Consider the following 20,718-nt stretch of genomic DNA (forward strand, 5'->3'; position numbering starts at 1 on the left):
GGTGCCTGGGTGACTCAGTGGGTTGAGCCTCGGTCTTTGGCTCAGGTCATGATCTCAGGGTCCTGGGATCGAGCCCCTCATCGGGCTCTCTACTTGGTGGGGAGACTGCTTCCTCCTCTCTCACTGCCTGCCTCTCTGCCTACTTGTGATCTCTCTGTCAAATAAATAAATAAAATCTTTAAAAAAAAAAAAAAAAGAAGAAGTGAATGGGCGCCGGAGTGCCCAGGTGGCTCAGTAGGTAAAGCACTGGGCTTCGGATGAGGACTGATCTCAGGATTCTGGGAGGCTCAGGTCATGGTACTGGGGTCCTGGGATTGAACCCCCACGATGGGCTTCCTGCTTAGTGGGGAGTCTGCTTCTCCCTCTACCCCTATAGGTTTTGTGCATGGCCTCTTTCTCTCTGTCAAACAAGTAAATGAAATAAAATTTAAAAAGTTTTTTAAAAAAGAAGTGAATGAGGGAAATAAGTTTGGTATTTATTATGATTACTAAAAAGAAACAGAAAATGGATTATAGATGGTATCTTTAATAGGTTTATGGGAAGATGAAAACATCAAACATAAAAATGTAGTAAGAAAAGAACAAAAATTCCAGGTAAGATAAAGACCTCTAAAAGGTCTGAAACAAGATTGGAGGTTGAAAGAACAATGACACAATTGAAGTCAAAAAACAAGAAAAACACAGCAATAGGCTTGGTGTCAGCAAAAGTATTTACCTCTTTGTCTCTCCTGCTTAGTGCACTGCCTTGCACTCATTCATGAATTTTCACTGATGATTACCACTGAAAAGAAAAAAGAGAGAAGAGATCAAGTGAAGACAATGAGTAAGGGGCAAAACACAAAAATGAAAAAACATCTCTATTTTTTTTTTTAAGATTTCACTTATTTATTTAAGACAGCAGGAGCAGTGGGGAGGGGCAAAAACAGACTCCCCACCGGATGCAGGGCTCTTTCCCAGGGCCCTGGAATCATGACCTGAGCCAAAGGCAGACGCTTAACCAACTGAGCTATCCAGGCGCCCCTGAAAAACTATTTCTAAAAGATGAAGTGGGATTGTTCAATAGGGCTGATTCTCAACACCATCTAAAGCTTTATGACAACACGTCAAAAAAGAAAAAAAAAATGTTTTTCTAATTCTAACCACTCATTTCTCCCTTCCATTAAAACTTAATACTTCAATATTTAAAACTTAATACTTCCATGCAGCTCTGTGGATTTGAGTCAAGGATTTCAGTCTTTGAGGAAATCTGTCTTACTTTATTCACATAACTATAAATTAGTAACTGTTACAGCACCTTCATTTCCTCTGGCACAGCACTTCCTACAGTTACTTCAGTTGCTTCTTAAACTCTAAACTTTTACAAGGGCTACAGCCAACTCTCTTGGGTCTCTTGTAACAAAGCGTAGGACACATCATAGACACAGAATAAGTGGTTTGTTGATTGAATGAGTAAGTGAGTGAAGGCTCTATCTGTACTCTGCGCATATATGTGTGTGCTTTATCTCATCAGTAGCTAATTCTTGATGGTTTTCCTATCCTCTGAGTAGATTTTAAGTTGCTGTAGGAGCAAGCATCTAATTTCAGAACATAACCATAATATTTTATGGTACCGAAAGATAGATACAGCTTAGTCACTGATGAGAAAACCCTAAAAACTCAGAGAAAATTAAAGAATAGTTGTTAATGAAACCAGTAGAAAGAGCCAAGTAAATATAAATATAATAATAGTATAAAAATAGCAGAACTACACTGTATATATTGCAAATATTATCCATCAATAAGAAGCACAATTTACTGATAAGATCTCAAATTAAGAATTTATTAATGTGTAGCACACATTAGTTAATGGGCAGACAAGTACTAAAGTGATAAATTGAGTACAGATTGATTTTTGCCATCACTACAACCAAGGGTCTTAAATCCCTGCTATATCTATACTATAATAACCATACTTATATCTGTATCAATATCTACATTTAATTCTACTTGATCAATCACCTTGATTGCTTTTGGTCAATCATCTTGAAATTAAATATTTAATGTATGTGTATCTTGTTTATGTTAAACATTCATGACATGGGAATTAAGATGTTTTTGTCCAGGGGCACCTGGGTAGCTCAGTGGATTAAAGCCTCTGCCTTCGGCTCAGGTCATGATCCCAGGGTCCTGGGATTGAGCCCCACATTGGGCTCTCTGCTCCACAAGCAGCCTGTTTCCTCCTCTTTCTCTGCCTGCCTTTCTGCCTACTTGTGATCTCTGTCAAATTAATAAATAAATCTTCAAAAAAAAAAGATGTTTTTGTCCATGCTTTTAATTTATCCACAAACTATATAGTTCAACAACATTTGGGTTTGGGGATCATTTTTCCAACTCAATAGTTTGTAGCTTTCATTTGCTCTGTTTGGAAATTCCTAAAATAAAGCTATGAATTCTTAATGTTCTCCTAGTCAAAACTCAGCAACAAATTTTTCACTATTAATTATAATAATAGTAAAAGCTAACCTTTCCTGAGTATTTACTACTTTTAGCATTATTATTTTATTGAATCCTCACAACAAACCTAGAGGGAGATACTATTGCTATTCCTTTTTTTACAGAGAAAGAAACCAAGGCACAGAGATAAGTTAACTTAAAATGTTCATATAACCAGTAAGAGACAGAGTCTGGATTCAAACCTATGCAGTCTGACTCTAGACTTCATGCTCTTTTTTTTTTTTTCTTTTTTTTTTTTTTACAGTAGGCTCCACACCCAGTGCTGATACTGGGCCCAAACTCACAGCCTTGAGGTCAAGACCTGAGGTGAGATCAAGAGCCAGATGCTTAACTGACTGAGCCACCCAGGCACCCTAGACTTCAGCTCTTCACCATTATGCTAACATAGTTTATATTTCTGCTGTTAGTTTTATATGAAATGGATAAATTGCCTTCTTAAAATAAGATAGTGAGAAATACATCTATCATAGATACACATCATTAGAACTTCAGAGATATTGCACAGTAGCTGGTGCTTAGTTTCTCTGAGAAGTGTCCCTGCCCTCACAGAACTTATGGAATTAGGGAACCAGAACATACATCCAAAATGTATCATAGTATCTTGAGGGATAGGATGGGCACAGATGAGGAGGACATACAGGACTGGCTATGAATCTTGAGCGGAGGAACTAATTTCTAAGGACTGAGTCAGCATAAAAGGGTTGATGGAAGAGATGGATCTGAAAGAGGGATAAAACTGATAGGTGGAAAAGAGCAAAAGTGGTATAAGCCAAGAGAACCACCTGATCAAAATAATGGATGAAGGCATAATACTCCATAGTGTATATGGACCACATCTTCCTTATCCATTCATCCGTTGAAGGGCATCTTGGTTCTTTCCATAGTTTGGCGACAGTGGCCATTACTGCTTTAAACATTGGGGTACAGATGGCCCTTCTTTTCACGACATCTGTATCTTTGGGGTAACATGGACAGGACTGGAAGAGATTATGCTGAGTGAAATAAGTCAAGCAGAGAGAGTCAATTATCATATGGTTTCACTTATTTGTGGAGCATAACAAATAGCATGGAGGACAAGGGGCGTTAGAGAGGAGTAGGGAATTTGGGTAAATTGGAAGGGGAGGTGAACCATGAGACTATGGACTCTGAAAAACAGTCTGAGGGGTTTGAAGTGGCGGGGGGGTGGGAGGTTGGGGTACCAGGTGGTGGGTATTATAGAGGGCACGGCTTGCATGGAGCACTGGGTGTGGTGAAAAAATAATGAATACTGTTTTTCTGAAAATAAATAAATTGGAAAAAAAAATTATGGATGAAGTACCAATAAAAAAATCCCATTGTTTAAAGGTTTCCTGTACAGAGGTAAAAGGTGATGAGACTGGAAAACTAAGAAATTTGGGAGGTAAGTGAATGCCAGGTTAAAGACTTAGGATTTTATCCTCTACTTTATTTATCTACCTATTTTTTGAAGTAAGATTTACACCTAATGTTGGGCTTGGACTCATGACCCTGAGATCAAGAGCAAGATGTTTTACTGATTGAGCCAGCTAGGCACCTCAAGACATTATCCCTTAGACATGGCCTATTTGATACAGCAGTCACTAGTTAGATGAGTCTATGGAGCACTTAAGATATGTCAAGTCCAAACTGAATGAGCTGAATAGGTAAATTACATAGGTAAAATATACTAAATCTTTAAATATTTAGTATGAAAAAACTGTAAGATATCTCATTAATAATTTGTATATTAACTATATTTGGAAATAATCATACTCTGATATATTTGGGTTAAATAGAATATATTATTAAAATTCATTTCACCTGTTTCTTTTTACTTTCCTAATGTGGCTACTGGGAAATTTAAAATCATTCATGTGGTTCATATTTGTAGCTTACACCATATTTCTATTGGGCAAATAATGCTCTAGAAAGTGAAAAATGAAGACAAATGAGCAGAGATTCATGTAAAAAGTATTTTAAGAAGTTTCTTCTGGTGTGAATAAAATCAGACTGTAAGACAACTGATCTGGTTCTTCAATAAGCCTATGGCAGGAGAAGAAAAAACAAAACCAAGATAACAGTGAAGTGGGATTGCTATAGCTTAAAAGATACTAAAGAGACAGAACAATCAAATGTGCTGTGTAGGGGCATCCGGGGGGCTCAGTGGGTTTAGCCTTTGCCTTCGGCTCAGGTCATGATCTCAGGGTCCTGGGATCGAGCCCCACATTGGACTCTCTGCTCAGCGGGGAGCCTGCTTCCTCCTCTCTCTCTCCCTGCCTCTCTGCTTACCTGTGATCTCTCTCTCTCTCTGTTAAATAAATGAAATCTTAAAAAAAGAAAATGTTCTGTGTAGCCTATATTTGGATCATGATTCAAGCAAACCAACCATAAAAAGACATTTCTGAGACAACTAAGCAAATGTCAATAGAGACTAGGTGTTGTCAATGAATTACTGATCATTTCAGCAGAATAATGACATTATGGAGATGAGAGAAAAAGTTGCAAACTAAAGTATGCTTTACTGCTAAGAGCTAAAGTATGTCGAGATGAAATGACTGAACACTTGGTAACTGCTGGGGGAGAAAAAGATGTACCTCTTACAATCCACATCTAAATAAATACATACATATACATGGCACACACACACACACAAATATGAAAAAAATGAGTTGAGAAAATTGAGGTATTGTGATCAGACTTTCCAGAATTTGGCTAAAAATAGGGAATAAAAGGGCGCCTGGGTGGCTCAGTGGGTTAAGCCGCTGCCTTCGGCTCAGGTCATGATCTCAGGGTCCTAGGATCGAGTTCCACATTGGGCTCTCTGCTCAGCAGGGGGCCTACTTCCTCCTCTCTCTCTCTGCCTGCCTCTCTGCCTACTTGTGATCTCTGCCTGTCAAATAAATAAATAAAATCTTTAAAAAAAAAAGAAGGAATAAAAGAGAAAACACAATACCCTAAGGAATCATAAATCAAAGTACTGTGCTCTTGCTGTAAAAACTGGAGGATCTGGGGCGCCTGGGTGGCTTAGTGGGTTAAAGCCTCTGCCTTCAGCTCAGGTCATGATCCCAGGGTCCTGGGATCGAGCTCCATGTCGGGCTCTCTGCTCCGCAGGGAGCCTGCTTCCTCCCCTCTCTCTCTGCCTGCCTCTCTGCCTACTTGTGATTTCTCTCTGTCAAATAAATAAAATCTTTAAAAAAAAATAGTTCAGGGGGGTGTCATTCGGTATAGGAAGGTATTCAGAGCAACACTTAATTCTGTCATTTAACACGTCCCCATAGGGCCACACAGAAGGTACGAAGGTATGTTGGAACCAGGACTAAAATCAGATCCTCTGACTTAGCATAAGGCTCTTTGTGCTTAGTTTTAAACATGACAAAATTCTATGGAGAACCCAACTGACAACTTTTTGCTTTAGATCTTCTTACACCATTCAGTTATTCTTCATACCATCCTTAAATAACTGACCATAATAAAATATTTTATTTTATGTACTTAGGTTTATCTTGACTGCTTCTCAAACTGATATTGCCTAGGAGAGAGAGAAAACAGGAAGGAAAGCAAATTTAAGCAGTAAGAACAGAACCCTCTGAACATCTATCTACAGGTGGAATTTAAATCACGCGGCCAAAATCCAAGACGCAGTAGCACCTCTGGAAGCAGTGGGAGGAAGAGAGGTCAATGGAAGGCCAGTAGCACAGAGAAGAGATAATAAAAGGGAACAGAAGGAAAGGGAGAGGCGAGAAGGAAAAAAAAACAAAGAAAAATCTAACAAAAAACCTACCAGTGCCCATTTGCAGGGCCCAGCAAGTCCTCCAAGGCAGGGATTTGTTCCTTTTCCTAAGCTTGAAGGATAGCCTGGCGTCCCTGGTCATAGGCACACTTACTAAGAGTCCTGCTCTGCTGCTACACAATTAGCTTTTGGGCCTTGATCCTTACTTGGTTTCCTCATCAGCCAAATAGGAATATTAACACCCGCTAGTAAAGCTTCACTGGGTTGAAGTGAAAGGGAAGCAAGACCGTAAGTATGAAAAGACTGAAAAGTTATCGCTTGCTAAGTATATCTACAAGAAATAATTAAGGTAAACATCTTTTCCAGAAAAAAAAAATATTAAAACTGGGGAAAAAAAAAAAAAAAACCCTTCAATCGGTATAGGTTTTCTCTGAATTTTCGAGTAAGAGCGTTCTAAGGGAAGTATAGAGACCGCGGAAGAATTAGATGTCCTCTGGCTTCACAGGCGCCTACCCCACCACCTCCCCCATCCCCCTCTCCCGTCAGAGAACCGTCACCAACCGCGAAAGGTTTGGGAGCAGGCTAGGGTAAGCCGAGGCAGCTTTGGGAAAGCTGAGGGAGCCCTGGGCGCATGGGGGAGGGTTGGGGCTCGCTGAGGGAGAGAAGAGACGCCACAGTCTCGGAGCTGGGACTAGAGAGAGTAAGAATGAAGCCAAGGACACCTTTTTCCACAGCTCGGGCACTTACTGCTTGATACTCCTTGGAAGCGAAGACTGGTTACCATAGCGACCGCGTCCAGGAGGGCGGAGCGTCCCTTGCGTTCGGTGCCTCGGCCACAGGGGCTCGACTAGGAACGCCGTCGCGTCAGGTCCATGACTTCCGGCGGAAGAAGAAGCCGGTTCCGGGTTTTGGCCGACTGCAGGCGAGAAGTATGTGATAAGGACTCTCTGAAAGTTTGGTAAGTTTGATAAGTTCGATATCGAGTAAAGCCATGAGAGGGTAGCATCCTGGGGCTGGGCGGTACAGCCGAAATGAATACAGTGGATTCCCAGGTCGCAATTTTGAGCCCCCCACCCCACCCCTGGTCTCTTGAAGTTCACAGCTGTGGGAAGATGTTGCTTGATTTTGGGGGCTCCTGGCGAGGTCTCCTCTGTAATCTAGAGGGCTGGAGTATCCTCCTGTGAGCAGTTTCAGGTTCTTTTTCTTTGTAAGCGCCAGTAACCGAGGGATTCGTGCTGTCTACCTGCCCGAGCTGTTCCCATAGTATTCTTTTAAGGTAATCTAGAAGAAATGTGAGCTGGAAACATTAAGAGGAATGCTCCCAAATTCATTTTAATTCTTTGCTGTTTTGTTTTGCTTTTAACTGTTTTTAAGTTTTGTAAACATTTATTAAATTCCTTTTATTGCGTTTAGCATTTATTATGTGCTTTTACCGCGAGACTAGCAGAAATACTCTTCGGGGTCATCCACCGCTTTCGTTCATTTTCGAATTCTAATTTCTTAATGCTATTGTAATTTATTAATTTAAGGTATAAGCGTATATCATGAAACGTGTAACAGATTTCCCGTACTTGTCTGTATACTTAAACATGAAATTCTTGGGGCTTTAAAAATGAGAATATATGCTTCATCAAGTTTGCCTTTTAATCCTGATTTAATCAACTGTTAAATAATTTAGAAAAGTACTTGCTTAGTTCTTCAATCCTGCAAACTGTAATGAATTGTCAATATTTTTATTCAGCTGATTTGAGAAGGCCCACTTCTTGTTCAATGGATGATGGCATTTGAGCAGATCCCAAAAAAGGATTGGTACAGCATTCTGGGGGCAGACCCATCTGCCAGTGTGTCAGACCTAAAACAAAAGTATCAAAAACTCATATTAATGGTAAGTGTTTTCTTGCAGATTTAAGTCATGGGGAGAAAACAGTTTTGTTTTTTTGTTATTTGTTGTTGTTGTTTTTTAATGTGACCAGAGATTTAGGTTTCTATAAAATGAATGGGAATATCAAAGCAGGACTTAGGGTATTAATATAGTTAATTGAAAGTTTCAGGAACATTGTAAAAACAAATTTTATTTTTAATTTTTAAATTTTAGTTGGGAAAACATGGTGGTTTGGAGCAGGAGATCTTAGTCATGCTGGTTGAGTTAGAATCCAGACTCTACCACTAATTGTGGAAACTTGGGGCAAGTTCCTTCCCCATGTGTGTGCCTCAGAGAGAATGAAATAAAAAAGTCCAAGTAAAATGCTTAGACGTATGTCATGTAATAAGTAGTGTTAGTTATCTAGTTACCGCTAGCGACATGTGTCTATTGAACACTTGAAATGTGGCTAGTCCAAAATGAAATTGATAATAAATGTAAAATAACATTTGAAGACTTAGTACAAAAAGAAAATATAAAATAATTTAAACTTTATGTTGATTACATGTTGAGGTGATAATATTTTGGGTTTATTGGCTATTTTGCATATTTGGTACATAATATATGCACTTCCATATGGTATAATTATATTATCAAAATGGATTTAATCTGCTTTTTACTCTTTTAACAAAGCATTTGTGGCTTATATTTGTACTTTTTGTTATGTTTTTATTGAATGGTGCCAGTTTAGGCCATTTATACACTGTTTTTCTTCTGATTCCACTCTTTGGTGAAATGAGTTGTGGTATTTATATAGTATCTTTCTGAACTGTTACTTTAATTTTTTTTCAACCTGTATTGCAATGTGTCTTAAGTCAATATCAGTAATTCTATAATGGTTTCCAATTAATCCAGTTTACAAAAGGGGTAGAGGACTATTACTTGAATAGCATTAGTTGTTTCTGTAGTTTTTGTCAAATAGATATGAGATTTTGCCAAAATTGTTAGTGTTTGTTATGAGAGATGTAGATGTTTTACTGTCAGGAATGTGTTAATAAAGCCTTCTTTAGAAATCTTTAAGATTTCTTTTGTCTCAGAATTTTTAGGATTTCTCTGAGTAACGTCAAGTAGACTTGATTGAAAATTTTTCCTAATACTGAATCATCCTTGTGCCTCATTTAAACTGAGAGATAAGGCTGGAGAAGTAGACTGGGTCTAGATCATTCAGGCCATTTAGGCCATGTCGACCTTTAGTTGGGCAAGGAGAAGCCATTTACACCTAATATGGTAGCATCTGCCAAACACCTAATGAATCAATCATTTTGCATACCCTTCTGTAATGTATGAGAGAGTTCCATTTGCTCTAGATCTTCACCAACATTTGGTGCTATTTGTCTCTTTCATCTATTGGGGGTTTCTCTATTTTGCCACCATTGATGACATTTTGGACAGGATAATTCTTTGTTTTGTGGGGCTGTCCCATGCCTTATGTTGCTAAACATTCTAGATGCCTGTAACAACTAAAAATGTCTGCTGGAGGTCAAAATTGCCAACTCTCCATCCAATTGAGAATCACTGCACAATTCTGTATTTATAGTGATCTCTCAAGTGGTTGTATTTTGTATTTCTCTGATTAATGATCTTAAGCACTTTTAAACGTTATTAGTCATTTGTATAATTATCTTTTCTGAAGTGTCTTTTTAAAAAAGTACATTCTTGATCTTGTGTATGGTATACCTTGTATATATTTTCTCCTAATCTGTGGCTTGCCAGCTCATTTTCTTGGTGGTGTTTTTGCACCACTGTAGTGCATAAGCAGAAGATTTTTGTTTTGGTGAAATACTATTTATCACATGTTTGTTTTTTGATTAGTGCTTTCTGTATTTTTAAGAAGGTCATGAAAATGTTTTTCTCTATTAGCTTATAGTTTGCTTTTACCTTTAGACCTCTGACTTTTTTTGTAAGTTTATTTATTTGAGAGACAAAGAGTGAGAAAGAGAGAGCAAGCATTAGCAGGGAGAGGGGCAGAGGGAGAAGCAGGCTCCCTGCTGAGCAGCGAGCCCGATGTGGGACTTGATCCCAGGACCCTGAGATCATGACCTGAGCTGAAGGCAGACACTTAATCGACTGAGCCTCCCAGGCATCCCTTAACCTGTGACCCTTTTGTATATGGTGTGAGGGGGGAGGTCCCCTCCCAGCCCCCTGTGCAAAATGGATATCCAGCTGTTCACTTACTGCAAAGATTTTCTTCTTTGTGTTGTTTTGTCAATGTCTTAGCAGTGGGGAATCTCTTTCTAGATTCTATTTTGTTTGGTATATTTGTCTATCCTTTTACTAATATCTCTGTCTTGATTACTATAGCTTTATAGTTTATCTCAAAGTCAATGTGATGTTAAGTTCTCTAATTTTATCCTCTTCTCAAGTTTATTCTGGTTATTTTGGTTTGTTTGCATGTCCATAGAAATTTAGAATCAGCTCCTAAATTTCCATTTAAAGAAATCCTGTTTGAATTTTAATTATGAATGTATTGACCATTTGGCAGAATGGACATTTAACAATACTGTGTCTTCTAATCCGTGAATATATTGTCTCTCCATTACATGAATTATCTTTAATTTCTTTCAGAAATATTTTGGAACTTCCAGTGTAGTGCTACACATTGTATTTATTTCTAGTTTTTTGGTGTTTTTGGTTCTATTGTAAATGGTTATTTTTTTAAATTTCATTTTCTAATTATTGCATAGCATATAGAGCTATAGTTTATTTCTATTTATTTATTTATTTATTATAAAATAACAAAATCAATTATTATTTAATTATTTAATTTCTAACTATTGCATAGCATATAGAGCTATAGTTTATTTTTATTTTATTTATTTGAGAGATAGAACATGCAGGGCAAAGAGGAGCCGGGAGGAGAGGGAGAATCTCAAGCAGACTCCGTGTTGAGTGTGGAGCCTGTCCCATTGTGGGGCTTGATCCCATGATCATAAGATCATGACCTGAGCCAAAAAATCAAGTCAGTCACTTAACCAGCTCCAGCTGAGCCATCCAGGTACCCCAGAAGTATACTTTTTTTTTTTTTTTTTAAGATTTTATTTATTTGACAGACAGAGATCACAATTAGGCAGAGAGGCAGGCAAGGCAGAGAGAGAGGAAGAGAGCAGAGAGCCCGATGCGGGGCTCGATCCCAGCACCCCAGGATCCTGGCCTGAGCCAAAGGCTGAGGCCACCCAGGCGCCCCGTATACTTTATTTTCATATACCGATCTTGTATCCCACAATCTTGCTAAATTTGCTTGCTAGTTGTCTCAGAACTGTCTTTGTAGATTCCTTAGAGTTTTCTACCAACACAGTTATGCCACTTGCAACTAAAGAGAGCTTGAATTCTTTCTGTAATCCATATGCTTTATAGTTCTTTTTCTTGCCTTAATGCTCTAGTAATGTACTTCTATTACAGTGTTCAGTTGAAGTGGTGAGAGGAAATATCCTTGTGTTTTTCCTGATTTTAGAGAGATAACTTTCAGTATTTTACCATTAAGTTTATTATTAGCTGCATGGTTTTTTTTTTTAGATGCCATTTTTCAGGTTGGGGATATTATTCCTATTCCTAGTCAGCTAAGAGTATCTATCATGAGTGAGTATTGAACTTTGCTAGTTGGTTTCCCCCCCCCCCACATTTATTGAAGTCTGTAGTATTAATTTTCCTCCTTTAATCTTTATGCACTGAATTACATAGGTATTTCTTATGTTAAAGCTGTTTTGCTTTCCTAAGATAAACAGATCCTATTTGTACATGAAGTATTATGCCTTTTATATATTGCAGGATTCCTGTTGTTGTTATTTTGTTAAGGATTTTTATGTCTAGAGCCATATATATTCGTGTATTTTCCTTGTATGTCTTGGTCTAAATTTGGTATTGCACTTATGCTGACTCCATACAATAATGGGGGAGTGATTCCCATTTTCTGTCTTTTCTGGAAGAGTTTGTATACGAATGCTATTTCTTTTAAAAAAATTTTAATTGAAGTTTAGTTGACATAGTGTTACATGTGATTAGACAATTCTATACATTACACAGTTGCTTACCACTGTAAGTGTGCTTACCATCTGGCACCATACATTGTTATTATGGGATTATTAACTATACTCTCTACACTGTATTTCTCATCTCTTTGACTTATTTATTTTATAACTGGAAGTTTGTGCCTCTTCATCCCCTTCTCTGTTGTGCCCAACATCCCCATTCATCTTTCCTCTGGCAACTACCAGTTTGTTCTGTGTATTTGAATCAGTTTCTGTTTGTTCATTTGTTTCTAGATTCTACATATAAGTGAAATCATATAGTTTTTGTCTCTGTGACTTGTTTCACTTAGCATAATACCCTCTAGGTCCATCTGTGTTGTTGAGAATGGCAGTATTTCATTCTTTTTTTAACGATTGGGTAATATTTCATTATTTATACACCACATCTTTATCCATTTGTCCATTGATGGACATTTATGTTGCTTCTATATCTTGGCTCTTGTAAATAATGTTGCAGTAAACACAAGGGTGCATGTATCTTTTCAAATTAGTATTTTCATCTTTAGGGGGTAAATATTTTAAGAATTTCTCCATTTCATTTAAGAAATCAAAGTTACTATAATGTTCATACTATTTTCTTATTATCCTCTTACTACTGAAAGATTTGTAGTTATGTTTTCATTTTCATTATTTATATTGGTAATTTATGATTTCTATTTCTTTTTTCCTGATCAGTCTTGCTAGAGGTTTAGACATTTTTTAAATCTTGGCCAAGAACCTACTTTTACTTTGTTGATTTTGTATTGTCTATTTCTCTTTATTTGATATCTGCTTTTAATTTTATTTTATCTTTCTTCTACTTGCTTTTTGTTTTCTAGCTTATTAATGAAGAAAATTACATCTTTGATTGTACATGTATCTTCATTTCTAATATAGCTATTTAAAAGCTATAAATTTCTAAGCCTGAAGTACTCCTTTAGCTTCATCCCACAAATTTTAGTATGTATATTTTCATTATCATTCAGGTCAAGATATTTTAAAATTTCTCCTGTAATAGTTTTTTTGATCCATGGATTACTAAGAGGTATATTGTTTAATTTCAAAACTGGAAAATACTCGTGTCTTTCTATTATTTCTAATTTAATTCTGTTGTGGTTGGAGTATACTTGGTATGATTTCATGCCTTTGAAATGACCTAAAACTTTTTTTAATGGCCTAGCTTATTGTCTATCTTGGTGAATGTTCCCATGCACTTGAAAAATGGGTGTTCTGCCATTACTGAGAATGGTGTTCCATAAGTGTCTATTAGGTCAAGTTGATACTGTAGTTCAAATACTCTATATACTTACTGATTTTTTTGCCCACTTGTTTGTCAGTTTCTGGGAGAAGGACATTTACATCTCTAACCATGATTATGGGTTTGTCTATTTTTCCATTAATTTTTCACTTTTTTAAGATTGTCACTATTATTAGGTACATGTATATTTATAAGATGTATCTCTTCATGAATTTGAACCTTTGATCATTATAAAATTCTCTTCTCTGTATCTCATAGTATTCTTCCTAAAGTCTACTTTGATATTAATATAGGCACACAAGCCTTCTTATACTTAGCGTTTATATGATTTATCTTTTCCCATCCTTTCACTTTCATCCTGCCTCTTTTACGCTTAAAGAGTGTTTCGTTGATACACAGTGTAATTGGGGCCTTAAAAAAAATTCCATCCTGTTAGTCTCTGCCTTTTTATTGAGAGTGTTTAGTCCATTTATGCAAAATGATTACCATAGTATAGTTCACATCCATCACCTCACATAACTACCTTTAACTGTGGGGTAAGAACTAAAGATGGGTGGACTCCTAGCAACTTCCAAGTATACAGTTGTTACTAAATTCACAGTGCTATGTACTAGATACTCAGAATTTACTTGTCTTATAACTTGAGATTGTATTTTCTGACCCAAGATCTCATTTTCCCCACCCAGTATTTCATTTATCTTTGATGTAATTATTGACAGTATTTGGGTTTAAATCTATAATCTTCTTTTATCCCCCTTTGGATTTGTCCTGTCTGCTTTTTGTTCCTCTCTTTTGCCTTTCTTACCATCTATTGGGTAAATCAAGTATTTTTTATTATTCTATTATTTCCTTTGTTGAATATTTAGTTATGCTTCTCTATGTGTTTTTAGTGATTTTTTTCTAGAGATTAAATGTAATAATTTTAAGTTTTCACAGTTAAGCTTCAAAAAAATGTTATTACTTGGGGCGCCTGGGTGGCTCAGTGGGTTAAGCCGCTGCCTTCGGCTCAGGTCATGATCTCAGGGTCCTGGGATCGAGTCCTGCATCGGGCTCTCTGCTCGGCAGGGAGCCTGCTTCCTCCTCTCTCTCTCTGCCTGCCTCTCTGCCTACTTGTAATCTCTCTCTGTCAAATAAATAAATAAAAAAAAAAATCTTAAAAAAAAATGTTATTACTCCACAGTGTAAGAACATTACAACAGCACACTTCATTTACTAGCCTCCTTCCCCTTTGTTCTTATTTTCAAAGACAAGATAATGCTGTAAACTCTGTCATATAATGCTATTTTAAATATTTCTACTCAGTATTCTTTTGAAGAGATTTATTGGTATGTATACATGTATCATACTTATGTTTTTCTGATGTTTCTATGTGGTATTACTTTCTTCCCATCTATGGAATTTTTTGCCTTCATTTTAAGATTTTTTTATTTCCACTGACTAGAGAACTATAGATCGACAAGGGTGGGTTTTATTTTCCCCTTTAAAATCTTGTTTTGAATTGTTTCTGATGAGAATTCAGCTATAATTCATATCCTTGTTCCCTTTTCAATGTATCTTTTTATCTCTGGTTGCATTCAAGATTTTCCCTTTATCTTTTGGTTTTAGTGCTTTCTCTTTCATGTGCCTAAAATGAGGGTGTTTTTTGCGTTTATCTTTCCTAGGTTTTACTGAGTTTCTTTGATTTGTGGTTAATGCCTTTCTTTTGCTGCTTTTGGAATATTTTCAGCCATATGTCTTCACATTTTTTTCCTGCTCCATTCTTCCCCTCTTTTCTGTTTGGGATTCTAAGTACATATATATTAGATTATACACAGTTATTGGATGCTCCATACTTTTTTCCTCTGGTCTTTTTTTCTCTTTGCATTTCAATTTGCATAATTTCATTGAACCTGTCTTCAAATTCACTGGTTTTATTTTTTCTCTACTGTGTCCATCTGCTGATAAACTCATTAAAGAAATTCTTTATCTCTGTTATCTAATTTTCATATCTGGCATTTCTCCTGTCTCCTTTCTTTATATAGTTTTCCTATGTCTTCCATCTTTTCACACATATTATGTACCACTTCCACTAGTTCATCTAATATACTTAACTCTAGTTAATTAATTAATTAATTAATTTTATTTTATTTTTAATTAATTGTAGTTATTTTAAAGTCCTTGTCAGATAATTCTAACATCTAATCCAGAGAGGGTCTATATCCTTTATTGATGGTGGACCACATTTTCTTGGTTCTTTGCACTGTCTTCCCATTTTTTTATTGAATGACAAAAATTGTTCATAAATTAAAAGTAGACATGGAAGTAAATGCTATCTGTATTCCTAGGCATGGGCATGCCCCTTCTATAAGGCAGCTTGTGTGGTGCACTAAGTCATTCTAGTCTGGAATTGAGCTGAGATTGTTTTAGTTGTCATTGCTTTAGTGGTTCATTTCACCGCAGGCTTCGGATGATTGGAGCAGGATCAGAACCATCCCTTTAGCAGAGCTTGAGTCCCATCAGGATTTGTCTCAGCTTTCCTGTCCTGTTTGTAGACTTTCAGCAGGGCCCCTACATGTGAAGAGTGGTCTCTCTCATTCTCTTCCAGTGTTACTGTCTCTGTTAGCTATGGAAGACTGTTGCCTGGTATTCAGCGTGGAGGGTTTCTCTCAGTTCTCCAGGGCTCCCCTCTAACTTGTGCCAGTGACTCATGAGGTGACTCTTGGCCCTCCTGCCCTATCTCTGTTATTTCTTGTGACTACTTGACAAAGGCCTATGGGATAGAATTGGTGGGCAGGTAAACAGTCTCTATACATTTGGTGCTTAGAGACTCTAAATTGTCATGCCAGTCTGTAGTCGGCCTTTAAAATTGATTAAAAAAGTTTATTTTCTTCTTATCTATGTCTGTGATGGCTTCCTGCTCCTACTGCTGTGCCAAAGATAAACCAGTGATAGGTTTTTTCCTCTTTTGGGTAGGGTCTTTTCACTTTGAATTCAGATTCATTGGGTTTCATTGAGTTCTCAGTTCCCTATTTAAAACAAAACAAAACACCAAAAAACAGCTATGAGTTTGTGGGATATCTAGTTAGTTCTCCTGGATTATTCCTATCAGCATTAAAAGGTACCATTATTTCTCCCATTTTTGTGTGTGAGGGGGAAACAACCTTTTTCTCAACCCATTTCTGCCGCTTGTTGCCCCAGCTCAGTGTTCTTTGTAGCAAAAACAGCATTTCAAAATGTTTCTTTTTCCGTTTTATGATTTCTCTCTTTCCAGTGCTTTTAAAACTACTCTGGTGAGGCTTTACTCCCACCACTACACTGAAACTGCTCTTATTAAGATGGCCAGTGATACCTGTAATGGAGAAAAACGCAGTCCTTTGACACAGTTCTGTCACTAGAAGTGTGGATTTTCCACACATCATGTAATTTCCTACAACACCAGCAAGATTTCCCATTCTTTTTTTTTTTTTTTTAAAGATTTTATTTATTTATTTGACAGAGAGAGAGATCACAAGTGGGCAGAGAGGCAGACAGAGAAAGAGTGGGGAAGCAGACCTCCCGCTGAGCAGGGAGCCCGATGCGGGCCACCATCCCAGGACCCTGGGATCATGACCTGAGCCAAAGGCAGAGGCTTAACCCACTGAGCCACCCAGGCGCCCCCATTATTCTTTTCAGTTCTGACATTACTTGGAGGTAGTATCAGATCCCACAAAGTTGAGGGCTTCCTCACTCAAGATGCCAGTCACAAGTCCCAGTTTGTCACATGTACTTCTGACTGACAGAACTTCTGACTGAACCCCTTCTAAGTAGGGTTTCCAGACCCCTTCCTTGAGTTGATACTTTGCTAGAATGGCTCACAGAACTCAGGGAAATAATTATGTTTATTGTACAATAAAGGATATGATAAAGTATACAGACAAACAACCAGATGAAGAGGTACATAGTACAGGAGATGCTGTCCGAGTGGAATTGGGTTACACTACCCTCCTGGCATATAGATGTATGTGTTCACATACTCAGATACTTTCTGAACCCTGTGCTAGTTTTGGGAATTTTATGTAGGCTTCATCAGGTTGGCATGGTTGATTATTAACTCCATTTCTACTCCCTTTCCCTTGTCTGGAGAGTAGGGGTTGGACCTGAAAGTCCCAAGCTTCAGATTATGGCTCAGACTTTCTGGTGAGCAGCCCCCATCCAGGAGGCCACCAAGAGTCATCCTATTAGAACAAAAGGCACTTCAATCACTTAGGAGATTCCAAAGGAGATTCCACTAAGAATTCAATGCCCAAAATTGGAGGCAGAGATTTGTGTATATATTTTCTATTATTTCACAATATCCATGTTGCTAAAGCCAGTGGTCAATACTTACTCTTTATTTTTATTTATTACCGAGATGACCACTAATTCTGCTTTTCCCAGAGTAGTTGTGGTTTATGCTTACTGTCCTGGTATAATTAATAGATCCCTTTTTCATTTTCTGAAGTGTCAAAGTTGAAATTGTAAATTTATTCTAAATGATTTTTTTGTAGGTGTGTATAGTTGTGTAAGTTATCACTGCAATTAAAATATGGAACATTTCCATAATGCTAAAAAGTTTCTTTGTGCCTTTTTATCCCCTGATGCCTACAATTTTAACCAGCTGGGCAGATGGTTCTGGTGCACAGATGGGTATGGGACTACTGTACTGTGTTATAGTATCTACAAAGGAGAGGAACTGAAGTCCCAGAGAAGCCGAGTTAAAGTGAGAAAAGGAAAAAAAAAAAAAGACACTTAAAAGGAAGAATGATTGGTCCAACTGTCTCCAGATAAGCTTTGCTGTACTGGCTTGCTATGGAGAGAATGGAATGTGGAGGAGCGTGGAGGAGAGAACTTTCCAGACCAAACTCAGTTAAAAAAATCTCCTCCTAACTTGATTTTCTCCTAAGTCACATAGAGCTGAAGGTCTGAGCAAAATTGGTATGGATGGCTGGGTAAATTGCTTTGGGATAGAGAGGTAGGGGCTACTAGGTACTTTTGGTAAGCTGTGGAAGAAGCTTTAGAAAGGGGGAAAGACACTATTGCTGGGCATTTCAAGGATGGAACCTCTTCCTCTAGGCAGACACCACTTTGTTAAGTGATAAATTTAAACTGTCAACCCTACTTATAGAACAACAGCCTTTGAAACAGTTTATCACATAGTCTTTGATATATTTTCTTCACTTGTATTCTAGAACATGATATTTTCCTAACTTACCTCCTACTAAACTACTTATGGAAAGTAGGAGGTACTCAAAAAAATATTTGTTCAGTGAGTGAACTGTATGAATGTAGTTATCTTTATATTTTAATTCTTCCATTGATGATTTTAATTTTGTATTTGTAATTTCTAACTCTGCCTATTTACTGAATTTCTTTTTGTGAGTGTGTGTGAGTGTGTGTGTGTGTGTGTGTGTGGCCGCCTGTTGTTTTAGGAATGAGGTATCTTTCTAAGGTTAATAAATTCTTTTTTCAAAGTTTTCCTCTTTTTCTTCAAGTTTTTGTTTCTGTTTTTTTCTCTTTTGTTGTAGAGGTTCTTTTCCATGTGTTTGGGGATCATTAGTTATCTCTTCATCTTTAAGAATGAAATATTCCACTTCCTGCTGTTCATTATTAGTGTATAGGAATGCAACAGATTTCTGTACATTAATTTTGTATCCTGCAACTTTACTGAATTCATTTTTCAGTTCTAGGAGTTTTTGGTGGGGGTCTCTAGGGCTTTCTCTCTAGTAGTTTTTTGGTGGAGTCTTTAGGGTTTTCTATCTGTAGTACCATGTCATCTGCAAATAGTGAGACTTTACTTTTTCTTTACCAATTTGGATGCCTTTTGACTCTTTATGTTGTCTAATTGCTGTGGCTAGGACTTCCAGTACTATGTTGAATAAAAGTGGTGAGAGTGCACCATTCTTGTCTTGTTCCTGACCATAGCAGAGAAGCTCTCTGTTTTTCACATTAAATATGATGTTGGCTGTGGGTTTTTTCAATAAGGCCTTTATTATGTTGAGGTATGCTCTCTCTAGACCTACTTTGCAGAGGGCTTTTATGAGGAAAGAAATTGAAGATGATACAAAGAAATGGAAAGACATTCCATGCTTATGGGGTGTAAGAACAAATATTGTTAAAATGTCCATACTACCCAAAGCATTGTACACATTTAATGCAATTCCTATAAAAATACTAACAGTATTTTTCTCAGAACTAGAACAAACATTACTCAAATTTATATGGAACCACAAAGGACCTCGAATAGCCAAAGCAAACTTTAAAAAGAAAAGCAGAACTGGTGGAGTTATCACAATTCCAGAATTTCAAGTTATATTACAAAGCAGTAGTAATTAAAACAGTACAGAGATACATAGATCAATGGAAAAGAACAGAAAACCTGGAAATAAACCCATAATTACATGGCCAATTAATCTTCAGCAAAGGAGGAATGACTATACAATGAGGGAAAAGACCGTCTCTCCAAAAGTGTTGGGAAAGCTGGATAGCCATGTGCAAAAGGATGAAACTGGTCCACTTTCTTTCATTGTACACAAAAATAAACTCAAAGTGGATTAAGACCTAAATGTGAGACCCAAAACTATAAAGGCTGGTGAAGAGAGTACAGGAAGTAATTGTTCTGACATAAGCCATAGCAACATTTTTCTAGGTATTTCTCTTGAGACAAAGGAAATAAAAACAAAAATAAAATGTTGGGACTATATCAGAATAAAAGGCTTCTGCACAGTGAAGGAAATAATCAGCAAAACTAAAAGGCAACATATTGCTGGGAGAAGATATTTGCAAATGATATATCTGATAAAGGGTTAGTATCCAGAGTACATAAAGAACTGATACAACTCAATATCCCAAAACTGGATAATCCAATTAAGAAATGGGCAGAAGACATGAACAGATGTTTTTTGTAAGAAAATGTGCAGCCGGCCAACAAACTCCCTATCACACATCATCGGGGAAATGCAAATCAAAACTGCAGTGAGGTATCTCCTCACACATGTGAGAATATCAAAAATCAGCAGCACAAGAAACAACAGATGTTGGCAAGGATGTGGAGAAAAATGAACCCTCTTGCACTGTTGGTGGAAATGTAAACTGGAGCATCCACTGTGGAAAACAGTACGGGTTAGCGGTTAACGTTAGGGTTAACCCTCCAAAAATTAAAAACAGAACAACCCTGTTGTAAGGGCCCATTTAACCAAAGCGGCCCCACCCCGGTTGAACTGCCATTTTGTTTTTTATGCAGTAAAACTTAAATTGACCCTGTCCCCCCACCCCAGGGGAACTTACTTAAAAGCAAGTCAGGGAAACCAGTCCCAGGTAA

The 20,718-nt window shown here is 37.3% G+C and overlaps 2 protein-coding genes across 3 annotated transcripts in view; one reads left to right on the forward strand and one right to left on the reverse strand.

The window, feature by feature from the left end:
- The window catches only part of DCDC1 (doublecortin domain containing 1), a 439,829-nt gene extending 432,827 nt beyond the window's left edge, over positions 1-7,002 (reverse strand). Inside the window, exons 1-2 of the mRNA XM_044259009.1 lie at positions 6,968-7,002; positions 716-781 (exon numbers count right to left, since the gene is read on the reverse strand). The gene's annotated coding sequence lies outside the window, so the exon portion shown is untranslated. The remainder of the gene's footprint in view (positions 1-715; positions 782-6,967) is intronic.
- An 81-nt stretch (positions 7,003-7,083) lies between these two features.
- The window catches only part of DNAJC24 (DnaJ heat shock protein family (Hsp40) member C24), a 67,774-nt gene continuing 54,139 nt past the window's right edge, over positions 7,084-20,718 (forward strand). For both annotated transcript variants that reach the window (XM_044259018.1, XM_044259019.1), the window contains exons 1-2: positions 7,084-7,178; positions 7,962-8,105. In XM_044259018.1, the coding sequence (XP_044114953.1) occupies positions 7,995-8,105 (111 nt within the window). In that variant the 5' untranslated portion in view covers positions 7,084-7,178; positions 7,962-7,994. The remainder of the gene's footprint in view (positions 7,179-7,961; positions 8,106-20,718) is intronic.

Source organism: Neovison vison, chromosome 7 (assembly GCF_020171115.1).
Source record: "Neovison vison isolate M4711 chromosome 7, ASM_NN_V1, whole genome shotgun sequence".
Lineage (NCBI taxonomy): Eukaryota > Metazoa > Chordata > Mammalia > Carnivora > Mustelidae > Neogale > Neogale vison.